The sequence below is a fragment of the Chanos chanos genome, chromosome 16 (genome assembly GCF_902362185.1).
Source record: "Chanos chanos chromosome 16, fChaCha1.1, whole genome shotgun sequence".
NCBI classification, from domain to species: Eukaryota; Metazoa; Chordata; class Actinopteri; order Gonorynchiformes; family Chanidae; genus Chanos; species Chanos chanos.
In genome coordinates, this window is record NC_044510.1 from 11,479,242 (window position 1) to 11,502,427 (window position 23,186).

At 43.5% G+C, this 23,186-nt stretch overlaps 1 protein-coding gene and 1 non-coding gene across 2 annotated transcripts; one reads left to right on the forward strand and one right to left on the reverse strand.

The window, feature by feature from the left end:
• Positions 1–203: 203 nt before the first annotated feature.
• Positions 204–13,536, reverse strand: LOC115829843 (sterile alpha motif domain-containing protein 14-like). Its single transcript, XM_030794010.1, has 9 exons — positions 13,497–13,536; positions 8,499–8,656; positions 7,899–8,223; positions 7,432–7,531; positions 6,947–7,015; positions 6,482–6,638; positions 1,760–1,873; positions 767–922; positions 204–359 (listed from the first exon to the last, which is right to left on the reverse strand). Exons 1-9 carry the CDS (start codon positions 13,534–13,536, stop codon positions 204–206), a joined length of 1,275 nt encoding a protein of 424 aa, XP_030649870.1.
• A 7,391-nt stretch (positions 13,537–20,927) lies between these two features.
• On the forward strand, positions 20,928–21,010 carry trnal-cag (transfer RNA leucine (anticodon CAG)). Its single transcript has one exon. It is a non-coding gene; the product is annotated as a tRNA-Leu (tRNA).
• The last annotated feature ends 2,176 nt before the right edge of the window (positions 21,011–23,186 follow it).

The following is a 23,186-nucleotide window of genomic DNA, read 5'->3' on the forward strand; positions in this document are numbered from 1 at the left end:
GGTCATTTCCTCTGGTTATAATAGGACTCCAACAAACAGGTGTAATGTCAGAAAAATGATCAGGTTCTGTGTAACTGCTTATTCAGCACAAGGTCATTAGACTGTAATAAGAGCAATATTGTGAGTATTACTGATAACAGATGCAGGGGGCGGGGCAAGATCTGTGCTGTGGGTGTGGTTTTAATTGCGGGTAGGTGGGTGGTTCAGCTCTTGCGTTGTTCTAGGTCTTTCTTTCGTTGCTTTTCCTTCTGCCTCTCCAGCTTGTCCAGAGCCTTACGCTCCTTCTCTGCAGCGGCGTGGATGTCCTTTATCCGTCGCTTCAGCGCGCTCCGATCGGATGAATTGATCACACCCAGGCCCTGGAGACACGATCAAATTCAGGGGGATAGTTTGATATGAAATAATGCGAGACAAAACTTGGACTTGTTATGAAAACCTGATTCCCAGATTTTAGACGGAAGTAAAGGATTTGTATCTGATCATTTGTGATAAGTTTGCTTGTATTAATGACTATGGATTTTACTCACTCTCGCTCTCACTGTGTGTGCGCGCGTGAATAAGTGTGTGCGTGCGTGTGTGTATGCGTGTGTGTATGTGTATGTGTGTGTGCATGCGTGTATGCATGTGTGTGTGCGTGCATGCGTGTGTGCGTGTATGTGTGTGTGCATGCGTGTATGCGTGTGTGCATGCGTGTATATGTGTGTGTGTGTGTGTGCGCGTGTATATGTGCGTGTGTGTGTGTGTCTCTCCTCCCACTCTGGCTTGCCTTCAGTTTGGTTCCATCCATCTGTAGGAGCTGCTCCCCGTCGATGTCCTTGGCAGTGAACTCTGGGACATACTGCTCCATGTTCAGGCCTCTCAGCCACTGACAAACCTGCTGTGTGCTCCACGACGACACAAGGCACAGAGGCTCATCTGACGGCTGCACAGAGAGAGAGAGAGAAGGAGAGAGAGAGAGGGAGAGAGGGAGAGAGAGAGGGAGCGAGAGAGACGGGGGAGAGAGAGAGAGAGAAAGAGAAGAAAAGACAGAGATATAGAGAGAGACAGAGAGAGACAGAGAGATGAAGGTTGACATATGGATGGGGAAAAGGGAGAGGGAAAAAAAAGAGGGTGATGTTTTTAAAACAGCAGTGCATGAAGCTGTTCCATGCTTTCAAAAGGTAAGAAGATTATCTCTGCTCCAGAGGATGCAAAGATACTGGGGAATGCAGACTAAAAGCAGATTCCTTTGTTTTAATAAAAGTCTACATCTTCAGTATGGTCACCAACGACACAACGACACAGATACTGAAAAGTATTCTAGCTATCATTTTTATATTATACTCTATAAATGTGCTTTGAGAATGTAACTCTAATTAATGGCAATATGAAGGTTTTCAAAAAAGCTGTTAATGTTTGAAAACCTTATTTCACTCTTTCTTAAAATGTCCACGCTATATTCCATGTCTGTGTTTTTTTCTCCTTCTTTAAACATGCCTCTCATCACACTAAACACGTTCCATTTTCTAGCAGCTGTTGACGCATCAGAGCGAAAACTTTCAGTGGCTATCTTTCGACGGACGTTTTTGACAAAAATAAAGCGGCGAGAATGTAGACAGAGGGACACGACAATGTGGTCCTTTACGTGTTAAATTCAGACTCAACGCTTTGACTCCACCGTGCCTTGCTCAGCTTTACCATTCTACCCTGTATAGACTCACCCTTCAAAACGACACATAACCGAATAGGTCTCCGTCGGTAATGGGTCTCTATGACTTACCTCGTCTGAGGATTGGGACAGGGTCTGGTACGGATGGGAGGAGCGTGAGTTGGACGTCGAGCTGCTGGATGCAGGAGGACTTCTGGGAGAAAACTCATCGCTCAGTGCCGATTCCTGGAGAACCAAAAAAGAAGGAGAAAGATGTGAAGTTCCGCCAGATGGGACAATGAGCCGGGAATAAAACGTGTTGTGGACAAAATTACTTCTTTGTTGTCGTCTTGTAATACCGCGGTTAAACTTTAAAACGTCTTTTTAATGTCTCGTCCGATGACGTTATGAGAGACGCTGTGTACCCTGGCGGTCGTCAAAACAGTCACATCCCTTCTTTTGTGTTTTAAATTGGTGTTACAACCTCATTCCAAAACATTCCCTTTTCGATCTTCAATGACACTACTCAGCTTCACCAAGAGGTGGAGACAGACACCTTACCAGCCAATCACAACGCAGAGATGAAATAACATGCAAAGGAATCTCATTCAGTTTCTGCTCTTATTTAAAAATCATAAAAAAAAAAAAATCAATCAGCTGTCAAGTGTGGATGGGTCCATCATGAAATCACAATTTACCATGTCGAACCCCAAACCCCTAGCTTTTTGTATTCTCTATGTCCTCAAAATACCCTTTTCTACCAATATCACGTGTCTTGGCGGTCTTGTGCGTCGTACAAAACCAAATCAGACAGTGTCCATCTGGACCGCCCAGGGAAAAAGGTAACAACAGGGAAACATCTCAGCTGTCCGTAACAGAGATGAGAACAAACCTGTACGTCTCAACACCATATCTTATCATATCTTATCATAATTCTTTGAGTGTTTGAAAAACTAGGAAATGATCAATATTTGATTTATAAGGTGGGTCTCCATGAGTCCAGTATTGGAGTATTGAGGGTGGGTGTGAGTGTGTGTGGGGGGGTCGGTTGCTATTATATCAGCAACATAGCATCAGGAGTTTGCTTTAGGACATTTTACAGACAGCGTTTGTAGAGCAAGAGATGACACTTATTTTTAAACACTAACCAAATGCTTAACTGTCGTTGCGGTAGTATGCTACTAAATGACCGCAAACACACAGAGAGAACAAGAGTGTTGTTTTCATTTGATGTGACGTGCTGTGGCAGACCAGCGTCATCTGGTTCAGATCAATGAGAATCTCAGATGACTCCCTGGTGGAAAATCAGAAGCGTTTAGGCATTGTACCGACAGAGGCTAAGCAGGATTACATTAAATCATCCAGACCTCTTCAAATGACTGGCATTTCTAAACAATCATTAACTCACATGGTTTATTACTGTTACTTGTTTAAAAATGCAGTAGTGATTCTAAATGATTTCTGTCATACCACACATAATACTCTCTAATCTCACTGAGGAATGTCATGTGGCGTGACTTCGTATTTGGTGTGATATGAAAGGAACACACATACACAAACATAAATGAATGCACACATACACACAGATGCGTGAGCACACGCACACACACACACACACACACACACACACACACACACAGAATTCTGTAAAATGAATCATTCTAGCAGCTAAAGGCAGAGCAGTATGCATTGGCAGATTTCATGCTAATTCTGGCTTTAAGCTGGAAGAGACACTCAACAAATCTCTCTCCCTCTCTCTCTCTTTCTCTCCCTCTCTCTCTCTCTCTCTCTCTCTCTCTCACGCACACACACACACACACACACATTAACATATCCATCTTCTCACTCTTTACACACACAGTTTTCACACAGACACAACACCTACTATTTCACTATGTGAGCATCTGCAGGAAAGGATGAAGCTGCATTTTGGCCAGATACTAATCCTGTTATTGGACCATTATCCTCCGCGCCCCAGGGTCTGGGGAGCTTTAATGGAGCCGTTTAACTGCTGCACAGAGACCACAGCACAATGTATTCCCCTTATATGCTTTCACGTCATTATGGAAATCTGCACTGGTGCAAGTGCCACGGTATAGAACAGTACTGAGTCACGCCAAAGGAGCTACGGGTTTCAAATTCTGAGCACGGTTTGTTTTTTGAGGTGGTATTTTTGAGAAATGACGATCTAATAGCAGATGGAGAGGGACAGTGAGAAAGAGAGGGAGAGAGAACATGTAAGAAAAAGCCTGTGTGTGTGTGTGTGTGAGGGAGAGAGAGAGCATGTGACTCAGAGATGGTCTCCTGAGCATTTCAGTTAATAGTCCTCTGTATCATGCGACGGTGTGATGTCATATCGAAAAAAAAAGTTATTTCAAATACGTATATACATACATACATGCATACATACATAACGCTGTTATGAAAGCCGCTGTAGAATCACGTGTTGATGACAGCACAAGCATCCTTACATAGCTTATATACATCAGCATCAACCCTATTCTCACACAGGACAACGGCTTGACCCCATTGGTAAAAAAAAAAAAAAGAAAGCGAGAAAGAAAAAAAAAAATTAGAAATTAAAAATTAAAAATAAAAATTACATTTGATTTTTTTTTTTCATTTTATGATTAAAAATTCCCTCATAAAGAGCACAACAATCAGCCAGGCCATGTCATTAGTACATAAAGAAATTCATTTTAAAGATACATTCCTGCCTTCCTTACTGTCTTCTAGCGTCTTCATTTTATTAGATAATATAACCGAAAAAAAAAACCCTGCCATTATAGTGTTACGGTAACCGCACGCAACAGTCAGCGGATGGCGGTAACCACGGTGACGGAGTAAAATTCCCGGGATAAAGTGGGTCAGGGATGGAGACGAGTCAGTGCACCTCTGAAGTGCTGAGTCACGGTGCGAGCAGAAATCTGGACAAACTCCCCTCGTTTTAAACTCTGACTCACTGGGGATGTTTTCTCTTCATTTTTATCCCATAGTAACACTTCACCGAGTCGGTATCCAAACCTATTCATCGTTCCGTGTGTAATCTTTGTGTGTAATCTTCACTCCTATGTCAGTGCCAGCTTAATAGCAGCTTCTGGAAGATTTCAAAATGTCATTGCGATATCGATTCCGGACGGACTTCAACAGTAAATGATTATCTTTAATAGTATTTAATAGCTGAGCTAAAAGCATCCAGACATGGGGGTACGGGGTATTATGAGAACAGAGCAGTTGAGCTAACATCTCCACAATGTTATTAGTACAAATGTGCCCAAAAAGGATGTAGAGAATGAGCACTGGCTTTGAACCACAGGAAAAGTCAATGAATGGCGTCTCAGGGCCGATTGCGAAGGTTCGGTTTAAAGGGGATGGAAAAAAATGGAATAAACGGAAATTAAGCTAATCCAATTGAGGTTTTTCTTTCAGAACAGAACAATACAATACAGTCTATCACTAACTGCCCTTGATCGTCTGGCTTAATTGATGGTTTTTTTTTTTTTTCTACTGGTTAGCCTATTAGTGGATTAGGGGGAAAAAAATGTGCTGTGTTTCCTAAATGAGCTTCAGTCCCTCTAGGCCCCTGCAAACAGCTGAGAGGCAACCACAGACTCACCTCTCGATCAATTAGAGAGAGAGAGAGAGAGAGAGAGAGAGAGAGAGAGAGAGAGAGAGAGAGAGAGCGAGAGTGAGAGATAGATAGAGAGAGAGAGAGAGAGAGAGAGAGAGAGAGAGAGAGAGTGAGAGAGAGAGAGAATTTGAAATCGCTTTTTTGGATATACCGACTTTGTACTTTCCACGTAGGCGGCGATTAAGAAAGTAATACCTGAAATTTGGTAACAGCTACATGGGAGCATGAAAATGACTCACAGTGAGGGTAATACATATGAATGAGACGAGATTTACACAGATAAACACACAAGACTAAAATAATACATTCACACCATAATAGGATTTTTTGTGTACCTCTAAGCATTTAAACTATAACAAAAGCCATTTCACATTATGAAGAAAATAACGCTTTCCTTGAGGCCTATGAGCAAGATTTTTCAATACTGTACACAAAACAGCCTCTAGGCAGATATAAAAGAAAAGATTCAGTTGGATGATGACTCGGACGCCCTCGGGACGAATATAACAAAAGTAAAAACAATCTGAGTTTTTATGGGTGAACCTTTCATTCGCTTCATTCAATACATGTCGACGCCTACACAGGGTGGCAAACATTGCTCTTTTGGGGTTTTTTTTTTGTTTGTTTGTATGTTATTATGAGACTTTTAGTGTTTGGGCATTTTTAATGACATGTCTGGATTTTTTATTGACTCTCATAACACAACAACATTCCCACTCACTCTGGCCATATAATTTGCTGATATTTCTAAATTTGGTTGGTTTTTTTTTGACAGGCAGATACGGTATGTTCTTGATAGTGAGTGCATACGAGTGGAAATACGCAATTGTGTGTGTGTGTGTGTGAGAGAGAGAGAGTGTGCGTGTGCATGTTTGTGCATGTCTACGTGTGATATTGTCTCACTGATATTGAGCTTTTTCATAGACCTATTCACTGAAAGGAAAATGAGAGATTTGATGCTAAATTTGATGCTCTGACTGCATCTGCGAATATTGATGGAATGTTTGTACAGGCAGTGAAACTGTCCTACAGATTCATGAACAGGCTCAAATTTAATGAATTTTCGTGACAGTTGGCAAGCAAGCCCAAACTCGAGAAACTATACAGGGACTGCAGTTGTCAGGTAGCAACAGAAGACTCTGTGGACACTGGCGGGGGGGGGGGCAGTGGTTTTGGAGGGGTGGTGTATTTTGTGTGGAGTAAAAAAAAAAAAAAGTTTTCACCTGGGAGTTGGACTTGCGAGGGCTGCAGTTGTGAGAGGCTAACTTGGGCGAGCAGGAGGCGGGGCTACCGGAGGAGGCGGAGCCACGATGACTATCAGTGAACCATGTGAAAGGCACAAAGGAGCCCGAAGAGCGTGACGGACTCTCAGATGGATCTCTGTGTGGCAACATCGCTCCGAGTCAATACACTTTAAGTAAACAGTCATTGCTAATGCTACGTGAACTCTACATTTCTCTCTGAGCAAAATGACCTCCATTAATTCATTCAGGTCTGAAGTATCAGAAATACTCAGCTACATTACATTTTAGCTTTATATTTATTATAAACGTATGAATTTTTACATATGTGTGTTTTGCCCCTCATCTTCTCTGTTAACCAGTCGTAGCTCAGACTAGCTCCTGTATCGGGGATGCTAATGGTAAAAGTGCAGTGTCTGTTTTTGCATGGCTGAATAATCGACCCACCGATTTCCCACAGATAGCCGATTGGCTTTTTCCTTCCGCACTCTCACATAGGAGCGACGTAGCGTGACACTGAGAGAGAGACAGAGAGAGAGAGAGAGAGACAGAGAGAGAGAGACAGAGAGAGAGAAAGCACAATTAGAACATTCCCTGGTGTCATGAGGAGTTCTAACTAAATCCGGGCACATGCTGGAACTGATTGCGTCCCCAACCGATTCTTCCCAAATGTCTGGGAGCAGGGATTTACACATGATGTAGCAATTTCAGGAGACAGAAAGCTTTGTACATGAATTTATGAAAACAGATAGACAGATAGATAGGACAAGAGATTAATCTGTGACAGATGGACAGACAGACAGAGAGACAGACAGACAGAGCAGCTGATAGACTTAGGATAACTGTAAAAAAAAAAAAAAGGGACAGACAATTAGAGAGAAAAAGAGAGATGGAGACATCTTCTGTCAGATAATTCTGACATTTCCACTCACCCCAGATCTAGGAATCTCCTCTTTGTCTTCTTATCAAAGATAACTGTCGGACTGCCTGGATCTGTCAAATTTATGTCCTGACTATCATCTGAAACCAGCACTGTTAAAAGAGGGACAGCTCCAGTTATCAAACTTTTAGACGACAGAAACCCATTACTGTCTGAGCACCAGTCACAAAAGTCAAGTTTCTATCCTCCAAGTCACAGAACTGCTTAAAACACAGACTGCAGAATCAAACACTATACTTTTCCTGTCTTAGACCTTATCCCTTTGAAGTTCACTCGTAATATCGAACCAAGGACCAGCAAAATTTGACAGCTGCAAAAACTTTTATTTGAAATTTCGTATGTTGGAGCCCTGGGTGCTACTTGCACGTTGAAAAATGTTTCCTTTTACAAAACAGGCTTTGCGTATGATCGGATGCGATTTGCTTATTCTCAGCAGCTGCAGCTGACAATTGTCCATACCCTCGCTCTCAGGTCGACGAGTCCGGCGCAGATATATGGGCGAGCTATCTGAACTGGGGCATGACCTTGAGGGAGAGCTAGAGGGCGTGGGCACTAGCGCTTCTTGAGACGTAGCATTGGTGAGCTGCCGGTAGCGACTTCTAGGAGCAGGGGATACCGTGCTGGTGTCCTCGGGTGAGCGCCGCACCAGGGAGGTGTCGAAGGAGAAGGCGGGGCTCCGTAAGGTGGGCGAGGAAGAGGACAGCAGCGAATCGGGAGAGGGGGAGGAACCACGCAGGGCTGAGTGGAGCGGAGAACGAACAGAACACAGAGGGCTGTCAAGAGACTACACAGAGAGAGAGAGAGAGAGAGAGAACACATGAATGACTGATTTAACTACACTTGTGAGACACACAGTCAATCAGATGCATAAAAACAGAACAAGGGCAAATGCCACCATGCAAATCTACATACAGCACATACACAACTTGACAGCAAACCATTGCAAACCATACCGTTCAGTCTATTCCAAGGTCTCCTACTGTACAGACCATGCAACATGTGCATTTTTTTTTTAATGTAAATTCACTACACTGATTGGCTGGGAGGGCCGTCACTCACTCTCCTCTCCAAACTCTCGTCTCCTTCGGTGGAGCTGATGCTGTCACGTAACCGGGAGCGTGATGGGCGGTTCCTCCTGGTTTTGACTGGCAGCTGAGCCCGTCCCTTCTGTATGCTGTTGTCCAGAAGCTCTGTCTCTGGAATGGCCTCGTTCAGATCTGTTTACAGATTACACCACTGATGACAATTTGGACTAAGAAAAATAAATCACCCACACAACAGCTGTCACTCTAACTGACAGATGATAACAGATCTTTCAAAAAAAAAAAGAAGAAGAAAGAAAAAAAAAAAGAAAATACTAAGTTATATTCATCTCTTGATCAGACGAAGGAATCATTTCGCTCTGCAGCGGCTGTGATAATAGCTACCTTCCAGGATTACAAAGCAAGTTATCTTGAAGCTTAAAAAAAAAATGTGTATAATTAGGACCCTGTCACAGACTGTTCAGTGCTACTGGGTGGACTGGGAGTCGTAATGAGCAGTAGATACGATCCCATGGCCTCAGCAGACAAGTACGATTCGATTCGTGAGTCTTAAATGTAGGACACACCCTTGCAGTGTGAGAGAGTGCTCTCACCTGGTTTATCTCTTGGGAATCTATTCATGCATAAAGGTGATATTAAATCAAATTAGGATTACCAGCATATTTTTATTTCTGACACCACCATAGGTCGCTCACTAACATTAACTTCCTAGGTAAAAAACAACAAAAAAAAGGACTTTTCTGTGAATTTTCTGGAATCTTCCAAAGTTTAAACCAGCCAGACATTTGGACATTGCTCACTTATCAACTGGGAAAACCACAAAACTTCCTCCTGGGTAAAAGAAATGGGGACTTCTCTGTGAACTTTCTGGAATTTTCGAAAGTTTGAACCAGTTGGACATCTGGACATTAGTCGCTCATCAACTGGGAAGACCACAAAACCTCTTCCCGGCTAAAAAAAAAAAACGAAAATGGATTTTCACTGTGAAAATATTAGAATTTTCTAAAGTTCAGAACCAGCAGGACTTTTGGACTGGAGAGCCAGAGTTGAAGAGCCCATGTTTAGACTGTTTCTTATATTTATAACACCATGACCCCAATCACAAATTCCCACAGCTGTCGATCCACTTATCATTGCTGCTAATATATTTCAAATTTGCTCTTCCTTCACCTCAATCTCTCTCTATCTCAGACCCTGGACCTTGATTTAGCAATCTGTCCATACAATTACACCTTCCTGTCTCACGCTCTCACTTCCTCCTTTCATCTACAACCTCCCTCTCTTCATTTAAATTGGAGCCATTTCTCGAACTGCGCCAGTATGACTCATCTTTGACGAAGTTTCACCCTCCCCTGTCTCCCAGAAAGTAAGGAACACACACATACACACACACACACACACACAGAGAACTTTTTAAAGAAAGAGCTAGTGGTCGGGAAACACGTTTCTTTGATGCTAATGCTCACCGGATTCTGTTTCCACGGGTTTTCGACTGACGCTACAAAACGTAACGTGAATTAAACGCGTGTAATGAAAAGTGCAGTAGCAGGCGGCGGTATTTTTAGTTTGTTTTTTACGGCACGGCAGCTATCATTGCTTTTGCTAGCAAAGTGCATGAGGCATTACGCACAGTGTACCACAGTATTACTATACACCATACACTGTGTGCAACACAAGTTTTCCCACATTAAACATGACTCCCCGTCAGACTGTGCCCCTTACTGCCGTTATTTGTGCTATTTTAAGCTCAGTCTTCTTGAATGTGCTTCATAAATGCGACACGTTCAATGCGCAGTGGAATTCATTATACTCAGTATGAGTTTGAAATATGATACTCTCTTCAACAGTCTGTATGCACCAATTTGAGAGAAGGCAAGAACAAAAATAGCATAAATTGAGGCACTGACAATAAAGCTAAGCAGTCTTTGAACAGAAACATTTTGCTCCCCTCTGTTTCTCAAAGGACAGGATAAAAGGGAACAAGCGGATATTCAGAGAAAAAGCATACACAAGCGGACGATATCGTCTCCTCTCAAATGATTTGCGCCTACTGTGGTCCGACACTTATTCGGTTCATTGACTCTGTTCACATCAGCTGTAGTTACTCAAAGCCATCGGTGTTCAATAGGCCCTCGCCCGGCTGCATTGGCTCAGCCGCGAAACCAATGCAAGAGACGTCTAATGCTGTTTTCATGTGGCCTTTAGAGGTCACCTTTCCCCCCAGCTTGTCTCAGCAAGAATCTTCACGTATGTCACATCCGACCCTCAGCCTGGCGGGAGATAGATGATGTCGCTTTGGCCCCGTGCAGCTGTTTTCACAAACCTCGATAAAGAACCCGATCGATCTCAAAAAAAATGACACTAGGGTCTCACATTAGATGTTATCTCTGATCCGCAATGTATGATATTCCCAACTTATGGGTTGGGGGGGGGGGGGGGTCATAAACGGCTTTAAACATAGCCTGCTGCGCTTATTTCTGATTAGTCTTGGCTAATCTGATGTTTGAACATGCTCTATGTGACTCCTCTCTGTATCGAATAGGAGAAGACGGAGGAGGGTATTTCACAGGATTAAAACTGACTGTTGGTGGTCATAACAAACCACTGGGTACAGATAGGGAGTTCAAAACTCAATTTAAATTGACTAGCCTCCTATTTTAAGAGGCACCAGTGAAAGCTATAGAGACACAGGAGAGGAGCTTTAGTAGCGATAATTCGGCCTCTAGCCACCCGTGACCAGGCGGCCGACCAACCACCAAAAGGCCTAATACAGTTACGCTACATGATCTCTGTATATGACTGCGGTAACGGGTGTCAGCGCAGGTTATTCGGAAAATAAGTGAGCCCCTCCAACGGAGACCTACACGTTCCCTGACACTCTTTAAATGTTTAAATGCAAATTCGAATCCATAACCACAGAATCCAATCTCTTGAACTGATGAACAACGTGATCGTATTCCTCACGACGGTTTCTCCATTATGTTTTCTTCAATTTTTTTTTCCCTGGCCATTTCCAACCGAAGTACACCATTTAGCGTTGCGAGCTGTTTATGTTGTACATATTTCCTCTGAGGGCAATGAGGGAAATATCCAATCAATGCTTAAGTGAGGCATAACGGAGCGAAGCAGCACGCAAGACCAGTTATTCGTGCCCACAAAGCACTAGTTTAAAGTCGCTCTGTAGAGGAACTGTGTAGCTATCCACTCGGAATACAACTGGTTTAACGGGCTTTGAACCACGTTCGCCTTCGCACACCACTCAATATAGATCGGGTTTTTCCCAAGTAAAATATTCTCGTATTGATTTTTTTTTTCTTCCCGGGTCGGCAGTGATATGGTGCGTTGGGTGACGATCTCCTTACCGTCTTGACGAGGGAGGGATCCCCGTGAACCTTTAACCCCTTCGAGTAAGACGAACAGCAGTTGGAGTCTGTATTGATCACTTGACAAATACATTAATCCGTACTGTATTATCTTGCTATATTAGGCCACTGACGCCTAGGTCAGCGGTCAGTGGTCAGTTAGCTACATCCAGATCCAAAATGTCTTAGCAGTAACAGACTGGTTCTCCACCAGTCCTCCAAAACCCACCCAGTTTTAAAATGCAATGTATACATAGGAGTGGAGCAGACACCTAGGCGAGAAAGAGGGAGAGAGAGAGAGAGTATCCTTTCATTCCTCTCCCTCCCCAATGTCTCCTTTAAGAGTGTCTGTCCACTCACCGGTAATTAATGATACCGGAGTGACCCTGTTTCTTGTTATCACATCTGAGAGACAAGTCTAGGACAAAACAGTCCCATTCTATAATGAATGATGGGTGTCCATGGGAGACTGTATTTGGGAAAGGTGAACTATGTAGGGGTCAGTATACTGAGGAAACAAATGGGTCCGGTTAACCACCACTTGTTCCTTCCAAAAAAAAAAAAAAAAAGCTTCGTTTCTGATAAAGTGGTCTCGCGTGCGAGTCACCATTCGCCCGACTCGGATCCGTAACGTAACGTTCGTTTTGTCAGCGGACAGCGCTTTTTTTTTGTTGTTGTTGTTCTCTCTAATAGGTCGAACACGTTCCAACACCTGGACCAATAGGAGGAGTGCCAGTGGGTGAGGAGCGTGGGTTTGTCCGAGTCGGCGCTCGAGGGAATTCAACCTGACACCGCCGCAGCGCCAAGAGCTGACTTCACGAAAACGGATTTTTCCACATTAGTGCTAAAGTGTCTTACTAAAGGGGAGGAAACACGGGCTTTGTTCCAAAAATAGACAGTAAACTACTACTGGTATCTTTTCAACGTACTTTACCAGTAGACACCACTGAGAATGATCAATAAACCCGAAAAGTGCTGGGTAACCCGCTTATTTTGGTGGACATGAGGTGTGTGTGTGTGTGTGTGTACGCGCGCGTGCGAGCATGTGTGTGTGGTTATGCCGCAGATGTGTATGTGTAGTGAATATGTGTACATGGGAATTTGCTTAGTTCACAGGCCTATTCCTTTTTAAAAGACTGATGTGGGTGACCTCTGAGCATGTGATAGCAGTCATGGGATATCCCCTGAGTCAGCCAACCACTGTAAACCATTCATCTGGGACCAGGCACTGAGGACAAACACAGCTATTGCTAAGACTCTGCAATATATATCTGGGTACAGGGAATGTGAGGACAAACATAGCTTTGGTAAAGGTTTATACACCTTCTTGCACACATAGGTATAAACACACACACACACACACGTGCATATACTTACATATACTCCCAAACACAAACAGACACACACACACACACACACGTGCATACACTCCCAAACACACACACACACACTTTCTTTTTTTTTGTAGTCTGGACAACTAACCTTCAAATAAGCACCAAACAGTGAAGCTGAGATTGTTATATTGACAAGAGATTGGGGCACAACAGTTAAGAAATGAGCTTAACGCTTCCCACAGTACAAAATGTCAGAGTACAAGGCAGGTGACACATTAAACAGACTGTTACAGTGTCATAGAAACAAGGCTGACTCACCAAACACATTCTCTGTGTCTTCAAGCTGTGTGGCAGACATGGTGCAGTGAGTACTCTTCAGAGAGAGAGAGAGAGAGAAAAGAGAATGAGTCACCAATAACTAAATATAAGATAACAACTAGACATACCTCCTTCTCCAACAAAATCAGGCTTTACCTCCAAACCTCAAAATGTTTAGCATTTGGCTAACACCAGGTTTTCTCTTGCCATCACATTTTTCCCACCTCACTGCACCCCCCACCCCTCGTCTGGTCCGAAAAAGCTGCCCGCCTCCACGTCTGTGGAGGAAGAGCTACGTTAACTATGCGCCTCCTGCGTTAACAGAAGGAGCGGAGCAGATCTCCCGCGGCTTTTCGGGAAAGGCCGACCCTAATGGCAAGCATCTGCCTCAAAGCTACCGCAGCCATCAGCGTGATTGATCGTCAGGGCTCAGCTGATCGTCACGCCGACGACCCCCCCCCCCCCCCCCCCACCACTTCCCACCCGCCGCTGGGCACTGGTGAATTAAACATGGCGGGGGGTGGGGAGGGGGGCAGACAGAAGAGCAGGCACATGAAAGGAACACACACAGGGGTCATATGAGTGACTCCTAAAGGTTATACCATCACAGCCAAACACACACACCCCACCTTCAGATTTCAGATTTACCTATGTCATAATAACTAGGGATGAAATCAGTCAATGAAATTAATCAACAAAAATGTCCATCTGAATATTAGTGTAATTTCCTTAAACATTGTTGTATGTCAGTATTAATACATACATACGTGTGTGTGTGTGTGTGTGTTTGGTGTGTTTGTGATGATGAGGATGTAGCAATTTTATTCTTCCTTTTTTGTCAGTTTGGTTTTAACATTGTTTACAACCACCTGGACAGGAAGTCTATTATGCTAAAGCGGATTTAATGCCACAAACACACCCACACACACACACGTATACCATATATATGTGTGTGTGTGTTTCAAAACTAAAGCCTGTATCTCTGGAGGATGAGGATTTCTTTATGTCTACAGGCAGCTTTAATGACCTGTTAGTGGGCATAAAATAACACGAAAAACGGATTCCAGCTTTCCAAGCTCTGTCTTTCAAAGCTCTGCTAAACTCCCATGAATGCCCTTCCATTAAGGGCCATAAACTACATTTTCTGTCCGAGCGATTTTTTTTTCCTCTTCAAAATGTCTGTAGTCTACTGAACAACTGACGTGAATTGCACCGATCCGAAATCCAAAGAAAATAACTGATGTCTAATATGTCTGATATTAAGATAATATAAATATAAGAAAGGTAAATATAAAAATAAATAAATAAAAACTAGACGACGTCTCTCTAACACATACTCTGTAATGCTAAAATCAATAGTTGAGCCTTGAAAATGAGACATAAAGGCCTATACTAATTTTCTTGCATTAAGGTTAATTGTGTAAGGTTAATTGTGCGGATTGCCTGGGCAGCTGGCCACCTCGCATGACTATGGTTCTAAAAACTAAATCAATAAACGTCTGTCAAATGATTATTTTGACACTAACGCTGTTAACGTAAGTCATGAGAAGAGAATGAGTGGTCAAAAGAGTGACTGGGACAAAGAGTGACTGATGGAGGGGAGGATTTGAGTGAATGGGTGATGAACTCTGTTTTACCCCTAGAAACATCATCCCACGCCAGTTCACATTTTCATGCTCGCTGACGACAAATTTCCTTTGCTCTCACCGCATTTTAACCACTAACGAACTTAAAAGCGGAAGAGAGCTACTCGCTCGGTATGTTATCCCAATAGAAGCTAAAGCGTAAGCGGGTGTGTTGAAAAAGGAGTTATGATGAAGTGAGATATGGCGCTAAAACCACATGGATTCCGACGGGCAAGCGGCCAGGGGCAGCGGAGTCATCTGGTCCTCTCCACACGGCAGTGGAAGAGAGGAGACGGTGGGTACCGCACAGGAAACTATGCATAAGCATTAGAAATGTCCGTTTGACCATCATACAGAGAGGACCTACCACCCGACAGCTCGTTGGAATATTTCATCATGTTGGGAGGGACGGTAGCGTTATTAATGGTGCCGAATCAGCGTTAGCATAATAGACTTTCTGTCCAAGGGGTTGTAAACGATGTTAACACCAAGCTGACTGAAAAGGGGAGGGTAAAAATGCTGCTACATCATATAAGCAATAGATAGATAGGTAGACAGATAGACAGACAGATAGATAGATAGATAGATAGATAGATAGATAGGATGTGTGGGGGACAATCTGTCTGAGCTGTGAAATGCATTGGGTACACGCTGTGTTGCAGGCTTATTGCTGCTAAATGAACCCACGTTGCTGGAAGGAGAAACCAAGTTCCTCCAAACATATGTTTGACGCACATTTGACCGACTAAAGACGTCTTTGTCAGTACAACACGCTGAAGGATAGCGGTTGCAGGTTTTTTTTCTTTTCTTTTCTTTTTACAGGGAAATCAAGTGCTCCAGTTTTCACACATGTAGCCTTGAATTGTAGGTGATAATGGGACAGCTGGGTTGACGCCACCACACATGAGTTATTGGGGCATAAAGGGGGGAGGTGGGGGGGGGGGTTTGGAGGGTGGGGGTGGAAGCAATATCATGGATCTACCCTCTGGGGGACAAATTCAATATACACAACAACGAACAATGCTGCTCTCAGTCACACACACACACACGCACACACTCATATATACACACATATAATGCATTTAATACACATGCAGTTTAATAGTAGCCAAGCCTGTGTGATAAACTGAAAGCAGGTGTGGAAAAACAGCATGATTAAGTCATTTGGGCCTTCGGCTCATTATGGGAGAGGATGGAGGGAGTGATGGATAGAGGTGAAGAGAAGTGGAAATAAAAGAGCGGGGGGTGGCAGTCTTTTCCAGAGCAGACAGTTGGGTTTAAGATGCGTTAGCATAGATAGCTGTTAGCTCTCCAAATGTTTTGGATCCTTTTTCAAAGAGTGCTGAATTGTAAATACACATTTCACAAACATACGGTGACATACGCGTTTACGTCGACAAAACAACAGACGGTTTAAACTAGAGTCTTATGAGAACCATTCACAGGTATGAAACTAGCTTTCATTCTGTCTGGAGGTCCACAGCTGTGTCAGTACCTATTATAATTACCATGTCATGTGGAAAAGTCATAAAACTACCCATTGCACAGCTAGAACCGCAAGTTCAAAATGCAAAAAAGGATCACAACAGACAGCTTGAAGGTGCAACACCCAAGAGTCTCACATGACAGAAAAAGAGAGAGAGAGAGAGAGGTTCAGAAAAGAGCTGAAAAACAAAAGTAGAAAAAAGTAGCAGTGAAAAAGATCAATCTAATGAAGAATAAGAGTACACAAATACAAGAGAGAGAGAGAGAGAGCGAAAATGGAGGAGTTAAGAGGAGATGGGGAGGAAAAGATGGTAAATGATGAAGAATTTCAAGAGAGACATTTAGAACGATCTTATTGAATAAAAGAATCAAAGAGACAGATGAGAAAGATCAAAGCCAGTCTCAGTGCTCTGAGTGTATATAAAATGTATTAGTTGATAGCAGAGATAGAAGAGAAAAGGGGGGGTGGGATGTAAAAGGATGAAACATGATAGGAAAATAGACGAGAAGAGTCAGAGAAATAAACATGTGAAAATCGGTGAACTTCTGCGTTTCGCGTTTCTCTCACCTCAGCGTACAAAAAAAAAAAAAAAGACGACGGGGGTTTTTTTTTACTAACGAGATGACTTTAAATTTTTGTAAAGCATCCAAACTCTGCAGGGTGGGGATAGGTCAGCTGGAACAAACAAGGCCGAACACACAAAACAAACACAAAGGCAAACAACAGACAACAGGCATCTTTGTCAGTGGACAGAGCTGTCAGAATGAGAAGAGAGAGGGAGAGAGAGAGAGAGAGAGACAGAGAGAGAGAGAGAGAGAAAGAAAGAGATGTAATAAAGGAAGGAGAGCAAGAGAGAGAGAGAGAGAGAAAAACAAACGGATATAAGGCAAGTGGTTCATTAAAAAAAAAAAAGGAAGCCGATGTAGATAGAGAGAGAGAAAGAGAGAGGGAGAGAGAGAGAACATGCACAAGCTGCAGGAAAGAGAGGTGTGGACTGACTTACCGTATGACGCGGTTACTCCGAGATGACAGTCTGATGTTCTAGTCTGCCTGCATTTTCCTCCCCTGTCCCAGACTGTTCCTGGACAACATGCAACGTCAGAGCAGTCTCGTACACGGCAGGTCTGGCATCAGAACAGGCTTCGCTCCCAGCTAACCCCCTTCACAGTCACACTAGCTCTGCCAGCGAGCACAACCAAGGACAGTGAAGAAAGGAGGGGGGGGGGGTGGAGAGAGAGAGACAGAGAGAGAGAGAGAGAGGAGGAGGAGGGAAGAAACAGAGCAGAAGGGAGTGATAGAGGGAAACAGCGAAAGAGCAGAAGAGGCAGAAGGAGACGGATGAAGGGGAAGCTAAGCGGCGAGAGAAAAAGAATATGACGGCGACCTCTAAGAAGCACTCGCATGGACACTCGAATCAGAACAGATGCGCGCGCGCGTGTGTGTGTGTGTGCGTGCGCGTGCGCGTGTGTGTGTGTGAGGACCACTGCAGCAGACACTCAGCTGAGAGTAGTATGATGTGTGGAGAAACAGAGAGATGGGAGGGAATGGGGGGGGGAGGGGTGAAGGAAGAGCTATAATAGAAACCCTCTGATTATCAGGAACCTAGAGAAGCATAGGGGCCACTCTGCTGGTGGAGAATGGGGAGGGGGTGGGTGGGGGTTGGGGGGGGGGGGGGTTGGGTTGGGTTAGATGGCTTGGGTTGGGGGGGGGTCAGGAAGATGACATGATTGCTCTGTAGGGGAAAAAAAAAAGACAGGTCAGTATTAGACTTTAGGTAGACCGAAACAAAATTAGGACGGTATTAAGGAGCTAACATACCCATGACATTAAGTTTATCTTTCTTTTTTTTCTTTTTTTAGCTGTATGGTATTTTGGTATGAATTCCCTTATTAAAAAAAAAAAAAAAGTCAATAGGTTAAAACAGGTCACCTGAGACCTTCTGTAATAAGTCTCACGTCTCAAATGAGTGAGGTAAACAAGACAATGAAGGAATAAACGAGTAATTATAACCACAGAAAGATAGACAGACAGACAGACAGAATGATAGATACATACATACATATTGTCTGTCTCAAAGAGGATTCGGGCAGAAGATACGACTGTTAAATACAGAAGAAGAACACAGAAGTGGGCCTTTATTTGGTCTACCTTAAGAAAGATGCACGCATCGGTTTAAGACAGACTCGGGTTTAAGTTGTCCTCTGAAATGTGCTGTCTAGAGTTTGTGATGTAGTCAGTGTGTGTGTGTGTGGTTGGGGGGGGGGGCGTATGGCTGCTGTGGTATGGGACACCATATAACACCTTTCATACTTAAGGGAATTCATAGAGGGAATGCCCTGCCCCCCAGTGGATATGTAGAAACCAGTTGGGAGGCGGGGGGTGAGGGGAGCGATGGGGGGTGTTAGGTCTCTTGTGGCGACATCAAATGACTTGGGAACGGTTCTCATTAGGAGTTTGGCTGTTGCTCCCCCCATTAATCGCCAGAGGGCGACTTTACCTTTGGGGTTTTAGTGCCTTGTTTCGATTTATATGCTTCACCTGTGTAATAGCTAGGGTTTGCACCTGGCACTCTAAGTTCTTCCCCACAGTTTGGTTTTTTTTTGCTCAGTCCTGCAGGAAGCTTTTGAACGAATCACGTTTTTGCGCTCCTTTCTCCAGAGGGTGTCTACAGTCCTCTGTGTCTGTTTGTTTGGAGTTCTGAGTTCTTTTCACTGAACGTACTGCCTGTGTTTTTCGCCTGGGAGAATTCAAGTAAAGTTTTCATTGAGTCGTTCCAGTCTTGAGACTCTGAGTTGTATCTGCAACTGGGTCAACCCAAGTTGTCTGGCGGTTGGTAATTAGCTTTTGCACTGCCAAGACCGGGGTTCAGTTCCCGAGCTGGTTTCCGGTGCCGTGAGAAGTCCCCCTGTAACTACAGCATCATTCCCAAATCCTGAAAGGGTCCAAGCCGCTCTTCCACTTGCCAGCGTGGGCACAGGGGAGGGAGAATCTTCCTCTGAGGACGAGAGGCACCGGGGCTCTCGTCTGGATCCTTGGGAGATGCCAGGCTTGGTTTGGGCAGGATTGAAGCTGCCTTGATGGGAAGCCAGGGAGCACCTGGAGGGGTGGGGCGGGGGGTCCGGGAGCCAATCAAGAGCAGGTTGGAGACATCTCGAGAGTTCCCAGGACACTGCACGGGTAAAGCTGTATTTGTCAGCGCTGAAGGACCAGAACCGCACGCTGAGGACCTGCACGCTGAGGAAGAGCTGCCGTTATAGTGGCTCATGCCAGCCTAGCATGGCATCCTGATCAGCCTGGGCACTGAGGAGATCTGCTGTATCCATGTTGTGGCACAATCTTCATAGTGCTGTTAGTGCTTTTTGCCTCAATCTTGAGTGTGTCTATGTGTGTGTGTGTGTGTGTGTGTGTGTGTGTGTTTTAACCTGTTTTCGTTTCATTTTGGACCTTGATACCAAGATAGCAAGTAAAGGTTTTGAGGGGAGTTTTTTGTACCTTCTTTTTTTCTCCCCCCAACCTCTGTCTCCTGTGTGGTATCTGCAGTCGGGCACCCCTCTGCTTCCCAAGTGGTCTTGACGTGGTAGTTGTGTATTCTCGCCGTCCCGACTCGGGTTCAGTTCCCACGGAGGGACCTGACCTACCCACAGTTATGCAATAAAACTATATATGTAACTGATTGCATAAGACATTCTATAATGCTTATCTTGTCAGACAGATGAGCTGAGACAGCAGATTTCTTCTTGTGGAGTATACCACTGGGTAGACCTTTGTTTCAAGCCATTAAAAAAACATTTGGAAAAAAACTCATGTCCTGATACGGAGCACTGCTAGCCAGTGCCATCCTTGAACAACAGGCTTCTGCCCAGTTTGAATCTCCAAGGTCTAAACCAGGAAGACAGCCAATCAGGAAACACCAGATTTTTTAGTATCAAGGTTGTCCATGCCACGGCATTTGCGGTGAGCTGTTTTTGTCATCCACAGATCCCAGAAGGGGTATGTCTTACAATGTCAAAAACGGTGGAGAAGATAAAAGAAAAAAACTTCAGATGCATAAAAAACCCAAGCAAACCCTGAAACATTGTTGTAAACCGTTTGTTTATGATAACACATAAATCTATCCCTATGTGTGTGCTTTCACTTCACTGTTCAAGCTTATTCAGTTCACTCTCAGCTCTTGGTGTGAATTTTATGTAACTCTGAATGCACACAGCCAGACTTTTTTGTGCAGTAGGCTTCCGTAATGTAGTGGTCATCGTGTTTGCCCAACATGCGAAAGGTCTCCGACCCGAAACTGGGCAGAAACACACAGATGCACTTTGCGCAGTCAGGATGGCCGAGCGGTCTAAGGCGCTGCGTTCAGGTCGCAGTCTCCCCTGGAGGCGTGGGTTCGAATCCCACTTCTGACAAGAAATGTTTTTTGGGGTAGCCAGGGCTGTGTGTGTGAATGAACAGTACTTTCCCCTCCCTCAGTATGCATGGCTCAGGTGCCCTTAAGCAAGGTAGCTTAACCCCCCCAACTGCTCCCCCCGACTGTATGGCTGCCCACTGCTCTGGGTGTGTGTTTGTGTGTGTTCACTGCTCTGGATGGGTTAAAATGCAGAGACCTAATTTCCCCATGGAGGTTAATAAAGTATCCAAAACTAAAATGAAAAAAAAAAAAAAAATGAGAGAGAGAGAGGATTAGATATGGGGCTAGATATGCAGCCAAATAACATAACTATTTGAAAACTGTGACAGATCTAGAAACAAAGCATTCGCCTTTTTTTTTTTTTGTGTGGTCAAGAAAAGTAGGTAAGCCTTCACATCTGACTCACTTTAACAAGCAATCTGTGTCAGTAATCAGTCTTTTATTAATTAATGCAAATCCAAAAAATATTTGTCAGTTATAATAATGAAATTATGTCAAAAGAATGATTAGAATGATCCCTCACTTTGACGTTTGTTCAAATTCAGACACGTTAACCGTTGAAACTGTACCCTGAAGGCTTTTTAACGTCTCTCGCTCCCTCTGCCGCTGCCCTCCTTCGCCTGTCTGTTGGTCACAGTATGCTACACTCAGGTCTGGTACCCATGATGTCAAAGGAAGATGTTATTTCCTGTGGCTTGTATCTGGGGCACTTGTACACCTCCAGTTTTACTTAAAAACTGCAAGCAAGTTACAACTTCTTGTAAGTGGTTATTGATGCTTTCGCTCCTATGATAGCTGGATAGATAGATAGATAGATAGATAGATAGATAGATAGATAGATAGATAGATAGATAGATACTTTATTGAGCCCAGGGGAAATTTAGCCGGGACTAGGTTTGAAGACGATACATGATTATCTTCGTTACTACTTTTTGTTAATGATAGTTAAGGTAATAATAACAAATCATAAATAATAACTACCTTTTGTTAATGATAGTTAAGGTAATAATAACAAAACAAATCATAAATAATAACTAATTTTTGTTCGTAATAGTTAAGGCAATAATAACAAAACAAATCTAAATATAAGAAAGAAATAAACAGGTAGGCAGCAGTAACAGATGTAGAAAGGCCAACCTAACAGTTTCATTCCTTTGAATCTACACTCCTGGAGAGAGACTTGGAAAAATTGGACAGTACCAATGTATTACAAAATATGATGCAAATAATTACACTAGTCCCAGGATGATTTGATATATTCACTGATCTTCCGTGACTGAATGTGGCAGCTTACCTTGCATAAATACTGCAATCCAGGAATATGTTTCCGTTCATTGTTCTTTTTCTTTTCTTTTCTTTTTTTTTTTTCTTTCTTTTGGCGACGTGCGGTGATAATGAACTGTGTAAATGCGATGGTCATGTGAACTTTTTTTCCTCTGAGGAAAAAACCCTTAAATTTAGCAGTTTGCAAAACTCTACGCCGGTCCCCTGACAGAAGTCCCGAGTCGTTTCAGAAAGTAAAAACAGACGTGCCACAAAAGCTCTTTTCAACCCAGTTTTTTTTTATTACTGTTTTGTTGTTTTGTTTTGTTATGCTTTGGCCAGTGGTGACACTTGTCTTTCACAGAATTCTTTTGTTTTTTTCTGTTTCCAGTCATGAAAATGTAGTTTCTGAGCTGAATTTAGGACAGATGACGACTCTTTGCAAAACAGTGGGGCACCTTCAAGCAACCCCAACTGAATACAGCATACAGTATATACACGCACTCACCCACCCACACACACACGCACACTCACACGCACACGCACACGCAGACGCAGACGCAAACACTCATCATTACAGTTCAAACAGTCTTTCTAGAAGGTGCCGATCAAGAACGAGAGGATATCTCTCTGCATTTCTGAGGAAACTTGTGTCTCTTGAGGCAGCTGAAAATGATCTCTTCACGTTGGAGCAACGATGACAACGACAACAACAACCAAAAAAAAAACCCCCCCCAAAAAAACGCAATTCCGCCGCTGGCTAACTGGCAAATCCCTTCCACCTTCAAAGGAGATGACTCTTCGCAAACTGGAAAGACAAAAAAAAAGAAAAAAGAAAAAAAAAAATAAAGAAGAAGAAGACAAGTGCATTGTGGTCTCAAGCTTCATCTTGCTCCACGTTCATCCTTCAG

Coding starts and splice junctions, on each gene's coding strand:
- LOC115829843 (XM_030794010.1), bottom strand. CDS start 13,536: ATGTCTGCCACACAGCTTGAAGACACAGAGAATGTGTTTG. Junction 1,874..6,481: donor CTCGCAAGTCCAACTCCCAG/GTGAAAACTTTT, acceptor TTGGTTCTCCAG/GAATCGGCACTGAGCGATGA. Junction 923..1,759: donor TGTCCCAATCCTCAGACGAG/GTAAGTCATAGA, acceptor CTCTCTGTGCAG/CCGTCAGATGAGCCTCTGTG.